Raw genomic sequence first — 16,841 nt, forward strand, 5'->3', positions numbered from 1 at the left:
TGTCTAATGTGCTAGATGTTCACTTTTTATCGCTTTGATATTGTTGAAATATACATATAAACTGTCTTTTCTCTTACCCCGTGAGTGTTCTTGAATTTAAATTGGGAATTTGCTTGACATAGCCCGCTTTCTTTGAGATAGCCGAGGTCCTTGTCACCCAGTGAAGGATTTTAGTCACTCATATTTTAGGCGGGGAGCACCACCAGCTAAGCCGGAAAGCAATGCTACCGGTACGCTGACCCTCCTCGGCTCGAGTAGTCCGCTCGAGTAAACCAGTCTAGATACCTACTCCACCAGGATTTAAACCTAGAAGAACAAACCTCATGCCGGATCCCTAGTAGGTTAGCTTTATTTGCATCACATGCATTTGACTTAGCGAAACTCGGCACAGGGGCCGGGTCCGTATAAGACAGGTACCCTCTTTGAGACCATCATGTTCACTTATGTGCTATTTGTTACATCATTTGGAAGGCTTGCTTGCATTATTGAACGGTTTTAAAAAATTAGTTGGGCTGAATAAAAATAAATAATAATAATAATAATAATAATAATAATAATAATAAAAAATCATTCTCGTAGTTTAGTACAAATAATATTTTTTTAATGAGATTTTTGTAGTTGTGTGACATGAGGTGTAAAGACGAATTTTCAATAAAAATCAAAAGAGAAATACTTGGTTTCACCGAACTACGCGGGTTTGATTCTCACCAGATGTGAGATACGTAGGCAACCTCCATCGGGTTCAGCCTATATTTTTCAAAAAAACAAATTGTCACCTTTTACTAATTTGTCCTCGTATTCCGATCGTTTCGCCAAGACAACCTTTGAACTTTCCTCGGGAGTATTGAAAGGTCATTTTCATAAAAATAGTCTTTTAATTTATTTTTGTCTATCTTTTATCATTTTGTATCTATATTTGGCCATTTTTCCGAAACATCCTTTAAGCCTTCCGTAGAAGTATCATAGGGTTGTTTTCGTAATAATAGCCATTTTTTTACTTTTATCATTCCACCTTTTGTGTTGGCTAATTTTTTTTTAAAAAGAAAAAAGAAATCGAGTCTTAACCTTTTTTATCTTTTGCATATAGTTTAGGTAAGTCATGACCCCCCTTTTGTCTTATTCTTAGGTTCACCATGAATTCTCCACAAAGAAGCAGTCAGAAAAGGGTAAGGGACGAGACACCTCCCATGTTCTTGATCAGAGATAAGACCCCGAGTTGTCTCCGTAATTGGTGGCTTGGTTTTGCTACATGGGAACAGAATCAAGTATTTAAGCACCTCAGGTTCCTCCCAAACATCATGGGAATTAAACCTAACAGAGATTTAATCAAGTTCTTAGTGGGTTTTTGGGATCCCATAAACAATATCTTCAGGTTCAAAGATTGTGAAATGACGCCTACATTGGAAGAATTAGGTGGGTTTACCGGATTGGGGAGAGACCTTCGTGGGAAAAGCCTGCTGCTCCGAAAAAAGTTGGTATGAACAACTTTTTGAAAAAGTTATGCCTCCGTCGAATTCCAATGGGTTTCTTGGACGAAGGTTGGGTTCCGTTGGAAAATTTCAATGACAAATTTGGGGACGAGAAAGGGTTCGAGAACTTCTCGGGCACAGAATTCGTCAACTAATTGAGTTATGACGCCTGGAGGGAGTTGAGAATCTTCGCGTTCATGATATCATTTCTTGGGACCATGGTTTTTCTAGAACGTGGTGGGCGCATCCGAATTCGATTGGCTGCGTTAGTCTCGTATTTTCAAAGTAGCGAGGATCATACCATTCTTCCCATGATTTTGGGAGATATTTTTCGAGCTTTGACCTGTTGCCAAGAGGGTAAAGATTACTTCGAATGATGCAACATTCTGTTGAAGATGTGGTTCATAGAGCACCTTTATCATCATCAAATTGTAGTAAATTTCAATGATAACTGGCTAAATTACATTGGATGTCACCCAGACAGGACCGCGAATTGTAATCTTCCAGAGGGGGTGAGGGCCTGGCGAACATTACTTGGTTCATTAAGTGTTGATAGAATCACTTGGAACTATTATTAGTTCCCTTCTGCTAGGGTTATGCATATGTCGACATATCGCCCGTTCTTTATACTCATGAGTTTCTGAGGCTTCAAACCCTACGCACCCCTACGTGTCATGCGCCAGTTAGGGAGAGAGAAAAAGAGGCCCCCGATTAAAGACATGCGTCCGTTTGTGTGGGAATTCAAGGGAGAGGAACTTCCAAGGGAGACATATGCACAAAAGGTTTGGTTCGGTGGTCGATTTTCTGACTTAGACGAGATGGTAGCTGATCGTGAACGTGGGGAGGTAAGCTCCACATACCTTGAGTGGTTTCACAACCAGGCTATCCCAGAGCAAAGGCCAGAAAGAGCCATACAAAACGCATTTGATTGGGAGGAAGAGATCAAGGCTAGAGTTAGAGAAATCAGAAAGGGAAGTAGCACGAGAGTACCAATCCCGTATTGATATTTTACAAGAAGATAAGGGCATTCTGGAAAATGTCATGGACATACAACGGGCTGATTTCGAGCGGGAAAAGGCTCAGTGGGCACAAGAGAGGCGAGCACTCAAAGCTCAATTTAGACAGAAAATAGTGATCACTACCACTCAACAACATGAAGAAACAAAAGCCCAGTTTAAGGAGGTCCGGGATCATGAGCATAGAGGTTTTGCTCCATTAACACAAGGTCTGAGGGATCAGATAGGGGGAGCTGAGTCAAGAAAGGAGCGCCAGATCACAGAGTTTGAAATAGAAAGACATCACTACCAAAGTATGATCAATCGGTTGGAGGGAGAGTCACTAGAAATTCGACGCCAGAAAGATATGGCCTTAGAGCGCGAGCATGATGCGCTGGATCTAGCTGAGACCCGTGGTCAGCGAAATCAAGAGTTGCAGTTGGCTCAGGAACATATTAAAGGAAAGATCCTCGAGGTAGCCACATACACCTCTCGAGCATGCAAGAGTTGCCAGGGAATGACGCCTGAGCGGTTTGCAGAAATATTAATGAACGTCGCCAGTCACATATATGCAGACTTAGAGAGGATATATCGTGATGCTGGGGATTAGCCGTAGGAATAAGTGCCTTGACTACAGTGATATCGTTGGATTCTCCTGCAAAGATCAGAGTCTCTTTTACTTGACAGTCCATTTTGATTGTTCATTAGTTGTCATTGAGTCTGTAAGAGTCTTTTAGTGTGTTGAGTCTTTTAATTTCACTTTTCATCTTAAAAAAGTCTATTTTTGAGTCGAGTCTGGTCTAGTTTAGAGGTTCGTCTTTATGTAATTTTTTGTTTTTAGGTCTTGTATTAAAACAAAATTATCATGTCCTTGAACTACGTAATGATACATGATCGAATGAGGCATGAGTTAAATGAAAAAAAAAAAGGGGAGAAGAAACTAAAAGCGTCAATAAGAAGCAACCTGATAAGCCGGAATGAAACATGAAGCCTTCCAAAAGCATGTTAGAAATGGTGATAATGTTAGAAGCATGGCATATTACGTGATTCATATCTATAAAATGCTTAACCCTAACATGTTTGTTGTCTCTTAAAAACTAGTAAGCTTAAGGTGGTTGGTTTGTGGAGAAGCTGGAAACACATCATTACTTCACCAGATCTAAAGGAAAGGTATCGATGGCTAACAATGATGAGATCGAGTTGGTCAGTGATGACCCCCAAGTTCAGTCAGTTGAGCAAGAGTCGGAGGAAATAAGAAAATTGAGACAATAGTTGTCTGATGTATATCAAGATTGGGTTTCCGGTCCCTCAGAAAGAACTTCCACCGTATTCCTAACTACTCAACCACCGCTCCATGCAACGAGCGATAACATTCTACCACCAGGGTATGTGCCAAACTACAGCCTCTGTGCTGCCCCTGGTACCTCTAATGTGCGACCTCCAGTCGCACCGGTCGGGAACACTCCTCTCGTCGTGTCTGGCACACCGGTATATAAAATCCCGCCGCCACCTCCTGTTATGAGGCCGAACAACGAGCCACCATCTCATGCTTATGATGGCCAATACTACTCTCCAAATGTGGCTTTCAAGGTCTCACCTCCATACAATCAGACTCCTTAGTACGAGTCACCAGTGGAAAATGAAAAGGCTGCCAAGACGTTTGAGCCGGATGAGATGTCCAAGAAAATGAGAAGTCTTGAACAGAACATAAAGAATATATAGGGACTAGGTGGTCACAAAAGTGTTTCATTCAGTGATCTATGCATGTTCCCTCATATCCATTTTCCACCAGGGTTCAAGACCCCAAAAGTTGAGAAATATGATGGGCACGGTGATCCTATCGCCCACTTGAAAAGGTACTGCAACCAGCTGAGGGGTACAGGTGGAAAAGAAGAATTACTGATGGCTTATTTTGGGGAAAGTCTTGTGGGGGTAGCCTATGAATGGTTCATTGACCAAGATATCTCTCACTGACATGTCTGGGATGACATGGCCCAAGCATTTGTCAAACAATTTCAATACAACATTGATATTGCGCCGGATCGCAATTCTCTGTCCAATATGAAGAAAAAGCCGACTAAAAGCTTTAGGGAGTATGCAATCAAGTGGAGGGATCAATCGGCTAGAGTTAAGCCACCCATGGATAACCACGAATTGATCACTATTTTTCTGGAGGCTCAAGAGCCTGATTACTTTCAGAACATGATGTCCGCGATGGGTAGACCTTTTGCGGAAGCGATCAAAATAGGAGAGATGGTCGAAAATGGCCTCAAGACTGGCAGAATTGTAAGTCAAGCTGCTCTCAAAGCCACCACCCAAGCTATCCAAAATGTGTTGGGAAGTTTGGCAAATAGAAAGAAGAGAGATGAAGGGTTCATGATGACTTCGGCATCCATGGAAGTTCAAAGAGGGGCATCGCACCCTTATGCGCAAGTTCAGCAGGGGCAATCCAGCTACCCTCAACATTATTATCCCCCACCAATTACTCAGTACTATGTGGGCCCACCATATTATACAGTGTTTAATGCTCAATCATATGCTTGGCCTCCCAATCAACAAGTATGAGCACCAGCTCCAAGGATCCCCCGACCTCAGCAGAAAAATTTTCGGGCACCCTACAATGCTCGTCCCAGGCAGGATTATGGTCGAGAGCAAAGGCCGGTGGAAACATTCACTCCATTGGCTGAATCATACTCTAGTCTATTCCAGAAGCTAAAGCAGATGGGCGTGATTGGACCCATTGCTTATCACCATATTCATCCCGATTCACATGGATTTCAAGCAAATGTTAGATGTGAATATCATTCAGGTGCCCCAGGGCATAGCACTGATGACTGTTGGACTCTGAAAAGAGCCATAGAAAGACTCATCGCGAAAAAGTTGATTGTGGTAACAAATGACGAAGATCCTACTAATGTTACAAACAACCCGCTGCCAGCACACAACGATGTTTATTTTGTGGGAATGATCGGCCGAGATCAAGAATACAAGTTAGTTGGCCGAGCCGAAATTACAGTGGGAGCGATTCAAGAAGGAACAAGACTGGAAGTAAGTCCAAGCCGAGATGTGCCATTGATTGTGAAAGGCACCCAGAGCTCAAGGAAGGCAACTTTATTTGTTCTAAAAATCTCGAGGTTGGAAGTTCGCTCCAATGTTCCAAGCCCAAAGTTGTATGTACTTGGAAGTCACCCCATCACAAAGCAGAATCAGGGCGGTACGAAGGGTATAATAGAGCCGATCATAATCAAGCCTGCCATACAACCCCGTGTGACAAACACAAAAACTATTCCTTGGAACTATAACAAAACTGTAGTAACCTACAAAGGCAAGGAAATCATAGAAGAAGTGGGGGAAGCTAGAGGTTTGAGGATGGCCAAGCAAATCAGAGAAGGCCAAATGCCAATAAAGAAACCGGTCACGGAAGAAGAGGCGAAGGAGTTTTTGAAAAAGATGAAAGTTCAGGATTACTCGATCATTGACCAGTTGAGAAAGACTCCTACCCAAATCTCTTTGTTATCTTTGCTCATACACTCAGAAGAACATGCCCGTGTACTAATCAAAATCCTGAACGAGGCACATGTCTCAGAGAAGACCATCGTGAATCAGTTAGAGAAGATAACCAACAGATTTTTTGAGGTGAACAAAATCTTGTTACTGATGATGAACTTCCCGAGGAGGGAGCTGGGCACAATAGGGCTTTGCACCTGATTGTCAAATATGAGGGGCATTATGTAAAGTGAGTCATGGTTGATGGAGGCTCGAGTGTGGATGTATGCCCTCTCTCTACCTTGCAAAGCATGAAGATCAACACAGACAGAATCCGACCCAGCAATGTTCGCATCCGGGCTTTTGATGGCTCAGTGAGAGATACCATTGGGGAGATCAACCTCACCATGACGATTGGGCAGGTTGATTTTGAAATTGTCTTCCAAGTATTGGACATGGAAACTTCTTATAACTTTCTTCTCGGAAGGCCATGGATCCATACGGCCTGAGTTGTGCCATCCACCTTGCATCAGATGCTCAAATTCGAACACAACAAGCAAGAAATTATTGTTCACGGAGAAGACGAGTCATCCATTTATAAAGACCCGTTAATTCCGTGTATTGAGGCCAAGGAAGGATGTGAGCCTATTGTCTATCAGGCTTTCGAAGTGGTTGATGTGGACTATGTTAAGGAAGGAAAATCCATTTTGCATCATCGTCTCTCCTCCACATCTGTAATGGTGGTTGCACTTATGATAAGACAAGGTTATGAGCCAAGAAAAGGCTTAGGGACATCATTGCAAGGAATTTCAGAACCCATTTCTCCATTCAGAAACAAAGGTACTTTTGGTTTAGGCTTCAGGACAACACAAATAGACGAAGACAAATCCAAGCACCGCCAAAAGTATGGGTGGGTCTTGCAGCAACCTATCCCTCACATTTTCCACACTTTTGTCAAGCCACAACTCAAAGAGGGTCAAAGTTCCTTGGCGCAGGCAAACATTGATGAAACTTGCCATGGCATGAGCTGGATGTTTTCTGAAGTGAATATGGTTCAGGCTGGTGAAGGCACTAGTCGTGCCGATATGCAACTAATTAGCCCAGACACCATGCTCAACAACTGGGAAGCAACTCCTCTCCCCACAAGGAAAGAGTCTTGGTAGTTTGCTTTTGCAGCTTCTTTTTTGTACTTTGGGTTACTTTTAGGGTTGTAATCCAAACATCTCAGTATGATTGTTTCTGTTGTTAACCCTTCTATCCTTTCAAATTCAATGAAATGTAATTCAGTTTCGTATTAATTTTTGTATCCTTTTCTTTTCCTAATTTCTGTCATTTTGTTTCCATTTCAGTTTTGTTAATGCGGGCTTTAATAAAATGACATGCATGTGGAATTCACTCCCAGACCTTAAAAAGCTGTCTAATTTCGAAATAATGCATCAAGAGGTTGAGTATGATAAAGATGAGGCTGTTGAGAAAATAAAAAAAGAGTTGGAACAATTTAAAAACAAGCCTAAGCCCAACCTCAATGAAACTGAGCCAATTAATATTGGAAGCCATGAAGAAGTTAGAGAAACAAAGATAAGCATTCACACTAAACAAAAAACTAGAGATTCCTTAATTCAAATTTTATTTGAATACTGAGATGTGTTTGCTTGGGCTTATGATGATATGCCGGGTTTAAGTGTTGATCTAGTGGTTCATAAACTCCCCACGTATCTTGATTTTCCACCAGTCCAACAAAAGCAACGAAAAGTTAAAACGAACATGAGTGACAAAATCAAAGAGGAAATAATGAAGCAATTAAGTGCCAATGTGGTCAGAGCTGTCTGATACACCACCTGGGTGGCAAATGTTGTTCCTGTGCCAAAGAATGATAGAAAAACTAGAGTATGTGTTGACTACAGAGACCTGAACAAAGCAAGTCCGAAGGATAATTTTCCTTTGCCAAGCATCCACATTCTTGTAGATAATTGCGCAAAGCATGAGATACAGTTGTTCATGGATTGCTATGCTGGGTACCACCAGATTCTAATAGATGAGGATGACGCAGAAAAGACCGCTTTCACTACTCCATGGGGTACTTATTATTACAGAGTCATGACATTCGGTTTGAAAAATGCAGGGGCAACTTACATGAGGGCCATGACTACCATTTTCCACAACATGATGCACAAAGAGATTGAAGTATATATCGATGATGTCATCATAAAATCAAAGACACAGGCTGATCACGTGTGCGATTAGAAAAAGTTCTTTGAACGGCTTTGAATGTATGACCTTAAGCTTAATCTAGCCAAGTGTGCATTTGGGGTTCCATCTGGGAAACACCTCGATTTTATAGTCAGCCGGAGAGGCATCGAATGAGATCCATCTAAGATAAAGTCCATTCGAGATCTGCCACCCCCGAAGAACAAAAAGGAAGTCATGAGTTTGCTCGGGAGGTTGAACTACATCAGTAGGTTCATTGCTCAGCTCACAACCACGTGTTAGCCCATCTTTAAGTTTCTCAAAAAGGATGTTGCTATCAAGTGGACGGATGATTGCCAAAATGCTTTTGACATGATCAAAGATTATCTGTCAAAACCCCATGTACGAGTCCAACCTAAACCTGGTAGGCCTTTGTTTTTATATCTATCGGTGATGGATAATTCCTTTGGATGCGTTTTGGGGCAACATGATGCAACATGCAAAAAGGAACATGCAATCTATAATTGAGCAAGAAGTTCACCAATTATGAGGTTAAGCACACCCTTTTAGAAAGCACATGTTGTGCCTTGACTTGGGTCGCTCAGAAGTTGAGACATTATCTTTTGGCCTACACTACTTACCTCATATCCAGAATGGATCCTCTGAAGTACATCTTCCAAAAGCCAATGCCTACTAGCAGGCTCGCAAAATGGCAAATCCTGCTCACAGAGTTCGACATCGTCTATGTCACTTGCACCGCGATAAAAGCACAAGCTTTGGCCGATCATTTGGCAGAGAATCCAGTTGATGATGAGTACAAGCCACTTACCACATACTTCCCAGACAAAGAGGTCAACTCAATAGAGGAAGTAGTTCAAGACGACAACCTTGTATGGAAAATGTATTTTGATGGAGCTGTCAATATCAAAGGAGTTAGGATCGGGGCAATCCTCATCTCACCTATTGGACAATATTACCCTGCAACGGCCCGACTTCGGTTCTTCTGTACCAATAATATGGTAGAATACGAAGCCTGTATCATGGGTTTGAAAATAGCCCTCGATTTGGATGTGCATGAATTATTGGTTATGGGAGATTCTGACTTGCTTATTCGGCAAGCCCAAGGTGAATGGGAGACTCGAGACATCAAGCTTATTCCATACAAACAATGTGTGCAAGACTTGAGCAACAGATTCAAATCCATCGAGTTCAGGTACATTCCCAGGTTTCATAACGAGCTAGCCGATGCTTTGGCTACTTTATCCTAGATGCTCCCTTATCCTTCAACACTCATATCGATCCACTAGAAATCCAAGTTCGGAATCAACACAGTTACTGCAATACAATTGAGACAGAACCAGATGGTGAACCATGGTATCATGCCATAAAACGATTCCTGAAAACAAGAGAATACCCAGAGCATGCCAAGAGAAATCAAAAAAGAACTATAAGGCGACTCGCCGGTGGTTTCTTCCTGAATGGGGAAATTTTGTACAAAAGGATCCCAAATTTGAATTTCTTGAGATGCGTAGATGCCACAGAAGCTGAACGAATCATGAATGAAGTGTATTCGGGGGTATGCGGACCTCACATGAATGGATATATTTTGGCGAAGAAGATTCTGTGAGCAGGGTATTATTGGCTTATAATGGAGTGAGATTGCTTCAGTTTTGTTTGCAAGTGTCACCAATACTAGATTCATGGTTACATGATTCACTCGCCTCTTTTGGAGTTGCATCCCATGTCCTCTCCTTGGCCTTTCGTTTCTTGGGGAATAGATGTTATTGGGCCAATCGAGCCAAAGGCTTCAAATGGGCATAGATTTATTTTGGTTGCAATTGATTACTTCACTAAGTTGGTGGATGCCGTCACTTTCAAAGCAGTCACCAAGAAAGCAGTGGTAGACTTTGTTCATTCCAACATCATATGTCACTTTGGTATTCCAAAAACCATTATCACTGATAATGCAACCAATCTAAATAGTCATTTGATGAAGGAGGTATGCGAGCAATTTAAAATTGTGCATCACTATTCTACCCCTTACCGTCCAAAAGCCAATGGAGCTGTTGAAGCGGCAAACAAGAACATCAAGAAGATTCTTAAAAAGATTATCCAAGGTTGTAGACAATGGCATGAAAAGTTGCCTTTTGCTCTTTTGGGATACTGCACGACTGCTCGCACATCTGTTGGTGCAACTCCTTATCTACTGGTATACGGAATGGAAGCTGTAATACCGGCCGAAGTCAAAATTCCCTCTCTCCGGATCGTTATGGAATCAGAGATGGAAGATACATAATGGGTAAAGATCCGTTTGGAACAACTGATATTGATTGATGAAAATGGCTAGAAGCAGTATGTTTCGGTCAATTATACCAGCAAAGAATGGCACACGCTTACAATAAGAAAGTGCGTCCATGACACTTTAAGGTAGGCCACCTCATTTTGAAATGCATTCTTCCACACCAAGTAGAAGCTAAAGGAAAGTTCGCCCCGAACTAGCAAGGACCCTACATCATCAAGAAAGTGTTACCAAAAGGGGCCTTGCACTTGGTAGATAAAGAAGGACAGGTACCAGACATGATGATTAATGCAGATGCAGACAAAAGATATTATGTTTGATATATACCCATTGCAGAACTTTCACGCATTATTTTCTCAAATTGAGACGACGAAGGCTATTATTGGTCTCTGTCCCAAATAGGTGTCACCCTTTTGTTAACCCTTTTAAAGTCATATTTGTCTTCTTCCTTTCCCTCTTTTGGAACCCGTATACTTGTAAAAACAATTATACAACAAACCTTCTGAGTTCAGTGAACTACGTCTAACATGATTCCGAAAGGATACGTAGGAAGCCTTACCCTAGGTTCGGTCCCATAATGCAAAAAAATAATATAAAAATAAATGCAAAAGAGTCTTATCAGTGAAAACCCATATGGGCACTGTAAGGCGACGGTGAGCAGTGAAATGAGAGAGTCTTATTGGTGAAAACCCATATGGGCACCATAAGGCAGCGGTGAGTAGAGAAATGAGAGATGTTAGTTAGCAAAAATCTGCAAAGGGCGCTACTAGCCGAATGAGGGTCTTCGATGCTCCGGCGTGAGCACAACCAAGACAGTTTCAAGATGAACATTGCGACAAATTTTTAGAATTAGACAGCTTTGACGGATCAGGCGTCCAGTCCAAAATACATGTCATGATTCATTGAAGTCGGCACACACCTCCATATAAGTCTCCCTATTCTTCTCCCCGAAATAGACACCTTTTGTTTAGTCATAATTCCCTTTTAATTTCAATTGTTCTTTTGTGTTTCCCATAATTTTCTTTGAGTCCCTTTAGGTCTAATCTTGCATCAAAAGCAAAGCAAAGAAATAGATGCAAAACTGTCTACAATTTTCCCGTAGTACCGAGCACAATTTGGAGCATATACGGAATTGACGAAGGCAGGAATCCATCTGTGATCTCTTTTGATAAGGTGGGCAAAGTGTCTCAAAGAAACTGAAAAGATTGCCTAAGAAAGAATTGCTTTATGGGAAAAGTTGATAAGCACTACGGACACAAACTGGTTCTGAGTGCAAGACAACTAAGTTTGATTTTAAAGGAAAATTGCTTTGCCTTAGGGATAAGAGTTAGCGATACCATAGACATTCGGGTATGAAACAACCAGGGGAAATATCAGAAAGACAAAGTCTCCAGAAAATTATACAAAGTATTCGAGCATCTCGGTACCACTCTGATAGAATTAGTTCTTCGACAATGGGGTGGCCGTGAACTCAAACACCTCAGTGTATCAAGGCCACAAACCGACCATTTTTTAAAACTCACAATTTTCCTTTCTTTGCAGCAGGAACAAAATAGTGTAGAATGGCAATTCCTAAAGGACGGATGTCACCAAAGGTAAGTTTCCTCAAAATTTTCACTTTACTTTATTTTTAGCATGCATCACTACTATTCATACCCCTCATTTTCATAGCTTAACCCAGGTAGAACTTTTCTGCCTAGGGGGATCTAACTCATAGTTCCGAGTAGAAGTACTTTTCGCTCAGGCTTGTTTTACGTAGATTAACCCAGGTAGAACCTTTTCGCCTAGGGGGATCCAGCTCATAGTTTCCGGGTAGAAGTACTCTTCGCTCATGTTGTTTTATGTAGCTTAACCTAGGTAGAACCTTTTAGCATAGAGGGATCCAGATCATAGTTCCGGGTAGAAGTACTCTTCGCTCAGGTTGTTTTTAGTAGCTTAACCCAGGTAGAACATTTACGCCTAGGGGGATCCAGCTCATAATTCCGGGTAGAAGTACTCTTCGCCCAGACTGTTTTTCGTAGCTTAATCCAGGTAGAACCTTTTCGCCTAGGGGGATCAAGCTCATAGTTTCTGGGTAGAAATACTCTTCACTCAGGATGTTTTATGTAGCTTAACCCAGGTAGAACCTTTTCGCCTAGGGGGATCCAGCTCATAGTTTCCGGGTAGAAGTACTCTTCGCTCAGGTTGTTTTACGTAGCTTAACCTAGGTAGAACCTTTTCGCCTAAGGGGATCTAGCTCATAGTTCCGGGTAGAAGTACACTTCGCTCAAGATGTTTTACGTAGCTTGGCCCAGGTAGAACCTTTTCGCCTAGAGGGATCCAGCTCATATTTTTGGGTAGAAGTACTCTTCGCCTAGATTGTTTTTACGTAGCTTAACCCAGGTAGAACCTTTTCGCCTAGGGGATCCAACTCATAGTTTTCAGGTAGAAGTACTCTTCGCCCAGGTTATTTTATGTAGCTTAACCCAGGTAGAACCTTTTAGCCTAGGGGGATCCAACTCATAGTTTCCAGGTAGAAGTACTCTTCGCCCAGGTTGTTTTACGTAGCTTAACCCAGGTAGAACCTTTTAACCTAGGGGGATCCAGCTTATAGTTCCGGGTAGAAGTACTCTTCGCCCAGGCTGTTTTTCGTAGCTTAACCCAAGTAGAACCTTTTCACCTAGGGGGATCCAACTCATAGCTCCGAGTAGAATTACTCTTCACTCAGGATGTTTTACGTAGCTTAACCCAGGTAGAACCTTTTCGCCTAGGGGGATCCAGCTCATAGTTTCCGGGTAGAAGTACTCTTTGCTCAGGTTGTTTTTTGTAGCTTAACCTAGGTAGAACCTTTTCGCCTAGGGGGATCCAACTTATAATTCTTAGTAGAAGTACTCTTCGCCCAGGATGTTTTTCGTAGCTTAACCCAGGTAGAACCTATTTGCCTAGGGGGATCTAGCTCATATTCCCGGGTAGAAGTACTCTTCGCCCGGGATTGTTTTTCGTAGCTTAACCCAAGTAGAACCTTTTCACCTAGGGGAATCCAGCTCATATTCCGGGTATAAGTACCCCTGGTTAAATTTTCCTTTCCAGTAATACAGGGCGCCAACCCCTGGTTATATTTCCTTTTCAGTAATACATGGCGCCAACCCCTAGTAACATTTCCTTTTCAGTATAGGGTACACCAATCTCTAATCTCATTACCAATATAGGGTACACCAATCCATAACTGTGTTCTCCAACATAGGGTACTCCACTCCCTAAATTATTTGACCTTAAATGCATGGTACACCACTCACTGATTCATTGCCAATATAGGGTATAACATTCCTTAGTCGTATTTTTTCAACATAAGGTACACCAATACTTAGTTGAGATATCTTTTTGACAATATAGGAACACCATCCAAAAAAGGAATAAAAACACAAAAAAATCATCATGATCTTTTCAGGGTACACCATTCCCGATCTTTTATTGCTTTCAATAAAGAATTATTTTAAAATTTTGTTATAATAACTCACGAAATTTTTTCTAGTGAAAACTAGTGCATAAAATTTTGTTCATTTGTTTGTTATGGTGTATGAGCAGGTTTTACCTCGAGACACATGATTCGAGATGAACGAAAGAAGAAGTCTCAATCCAAAATAAATGAATAAAAAGAGAGAGAAGTGAATCCCAATGCAGAAGCAGGTGGAAAGGATATGGACTACTCAAGACGACTGAAGTTACGAGCATTGCATCTCTCGTTTTGATTAGAAGAAGTCGTAGAAGAATGAACTAGCACCTACAGCTAGCAAGCATCAAGGTTTAGATCAGAGTCTGCGTGAAGAACCAGTCAAGATTCAAGATCAAGTTTTAGAAGACTTATAGATAGGAATCTTGTAACTCATAGCTGATAGGTTTGTTTAGTTTCTTTTTGATTTTTGATGTAATAACTGGACTACAGATCGGAGCCTCAACGGAACCTCACTCGACTCTCCAACTCAGCATTCCATCATTTTCCTTGAACTACACGCGGCATAATGTCCATAACCAAGACTCGGTCGGACTCTTTTCTCTTATCTCTTCCCTTTTGAATAACCGTATGGCCAAAAATTAGTCATATTGCTCATATTTTCTTTGCCTGAAAACTCTTCATGTTTCTAAAGCAAATAGGGGCATGCTGTAAGCACCTAATTTTTAACCGTGCTTATATTTTTCCCACTCATCTCACCAATATCTCACTTTTCACTCCACTTTCCTACTCATTCCCCACTCTTTGTCCCCCACACTTTGTCCCCACTCCACTTTCCTTTGTCCCCCATGCTTGTCCCTCACTCACAACCCCCCACATGTACCACCTAGAAAAGAAGATGGATGTCCCTCATTTTGGGCGGACCCTAGCAGCCCTCTGCTTTCTTTCTACACAGAAGATGTCTCCTTCCTCACAATAGAGAAGAACGAAAATCCTCTCCAAAAATCAAGCCGCCATACCTCTCTTTCTTCTCTCATCTTACTCACTTTCTGACCTTCATACACCTCTCACCCACACAGTGTGATTGACGGCTGAAACCTTGGTTTTACTATTGATTTTGTTGTTGGGATTTTAGCTTGAACCAGACTCTACTCTTATTTGGATTATCCTTTAGTGTTTTCCTATTCAGCTAGGTCAGTACTAAGTTCCCTACGTTATATTTTTATCGAATGAGCAAAAGTTGTTATTCTTGATTGTTTTATGAGTATTTTTTCGCTGCTCTCTTAATGGGTTAGTTTAAATGTGTTTTTTTCACTTTAATCTGGGCGGAAACAGTGAAGTAGATCACTTATATGGGTAAATGTGATATCTATGGTCATTCAAGAATGTGGCATTAGTTGTTAAACCTTTTCTTTAGTCTTGAACAAGGTTGAAGTTTTGTTTAAATCATGCAGACTTGGCAGTAGTTCATACAGAGGTTTTACTATAGTGTTGTGTGTGAAATATGTGGATTTGTGTTAGTTTTGGAATGTAAGAGAGCTGCTATTACTGACTATATGACTGTGATTTGCAAATCTGACTACTAGTTAGTCAGATCAGTGAACTCTAAGGCTAAGTGGTGGATTTGATCATAGTCATTGATGGATGGAAGTTAAGCTTAAGATCGATCATATCCTGTTTAAGTTTAGCCATTATTGTGAACAACTCATGTATATATTCAAAAAAAAAAGAATTTATACACATTACCATTATTGAGAACAGTTATTGAAATGGCAAGAATTGTAAATGTTAGAGTTCAGTCAGCTTTTTCTTTTGAAGTTGAATGTCGATTTTAAAACTAACAATGATGATTTTCTTTTGCTTTGTCATTGATCCCCTACTGTTGCTCGCTATTAAGCAGCAACAACCTTGTGAATTCATAGAAGTGGCTATTTGGTGAAGATCTTGAAATTTTCTTTGCTTCTTATTTTATCATGTATTTGATAGTCTGTAAAATTAAGTGGATAGGATAAGCATTGCATTCACGTTCTTTTAGAATTTGAACATTTATTTATGAGCCAACAAGACCAGATATGAGATTAGACTAAATAGAATGCTAAAGTTAAAACATGGAAACCAATAAATCACAGTTTATCCAAAATTAATTCAAGCTAAGTTGTAGTCAATAAAGCGACCGTGCTAGAACTGAGGGACTCAGAGAATGCCTTACACCTTATCCCCGATCAACAGAATTCCTTATCCGGACTCTGTTTTCGCAGACCAATAATAAAAGAGTCAAACCTTCCTTTGACTAGGGATTCAAATAAAAGGTGACTTGGAATACCAAAAATCAATTCCAAGTGACGACTCTGTAAATAAAATAATCCCTACTCAAATTTGTCACTTTAATTGGAGAAACTCTTTAACTCACAATCTATAAAACTTATATCTTTTGGGGGGGTAAAAAGGGATGTGACAATGTATATTCAGTAGTTTTTGTTTATTTGCTTATTTATTTTTGTTTCTTTGTGAGTTCTTAGTTTGAGTTAGCAGCTTCTTTGTTTGATTTAGTTGCCTCTTTATATGTTCTAGTAGATAATAAGCCTTTGGTTTTCTTAATGCCACGGTTCTTTCCAAAGGTAGTTGTTGTGTGAACCGGGTGACTCGTCCCAACGATGGATGGCGTGACAACCTTTTTAAGAGAATGAGTCTGTTTTTGGTGGTTAGGTAATAATAGTAGTAGTAATGAATAAAAAGTCCTAATTAAGTCATGCTCGAAGAGTCAAAAATTCTTCAATTGGTACCAATACACTTAACTGCGTGCTTATGGTTAGAAACAAGATTTTTGAAAGAAATAGCTCTAGTTAGTGACTTTCTGACTCGTGTGTTGACTTTGGCAAGGAAAGCATACAATCACTTATGTTGATCGGGGATAAGGTGTAAGGCATTCCCAAAGGCTTGCGGACAACAGAAGAATGCCTTGCGGCCGCAGTTCT

At 40.9% G+C, this 16,841-nt stretch overlaps 1 protein-coding gene across 1 annotated transcript; it reads left to right on the forward strand.

Annotated features, from left to right (window-relative positions):
* The first annotated feature begins 8,823 nt into the window (after positions 1–8,823).
* On the forward strand, positions 8,824–9,405 carry LOC138891922 (uncharacterized). Its single transcript, XM_070175610.1, has one exon. The coding sequence runs from the start codon at positions 8,824–8,826 to the stop codon at positions 9,403–9,405; it is 582 nt and encodes a 193-aa protein (XP_070031711.1).
* Positions 9,406–16,841: the final 7,436 nt, after the last annotated feature.

This window comes from Nicotiana tomentosiformis, chromosome 5, assembly GCF_000390325.3.
Source record: "Nicotiana tomentosiformis chromosome 5, ASM39032v3, whole genome shotgun sequence".
Lineage (NCBI taxonomy): Eukaryota > Viridiplantae > Streptophyta > Magnoliopsida > Solanales > Solanaceae > Nicotiana > Nicotiana tomentosiformis.

Coding starts and splice junctions, on each gene's coding strand:
- LOC138891922 (XM_070175610.1), top strand. CDS start 8,824: ATGCCTACTAGCAGGCTCGCAAAATGGCAAATCCTGCTCACAGAGTTC.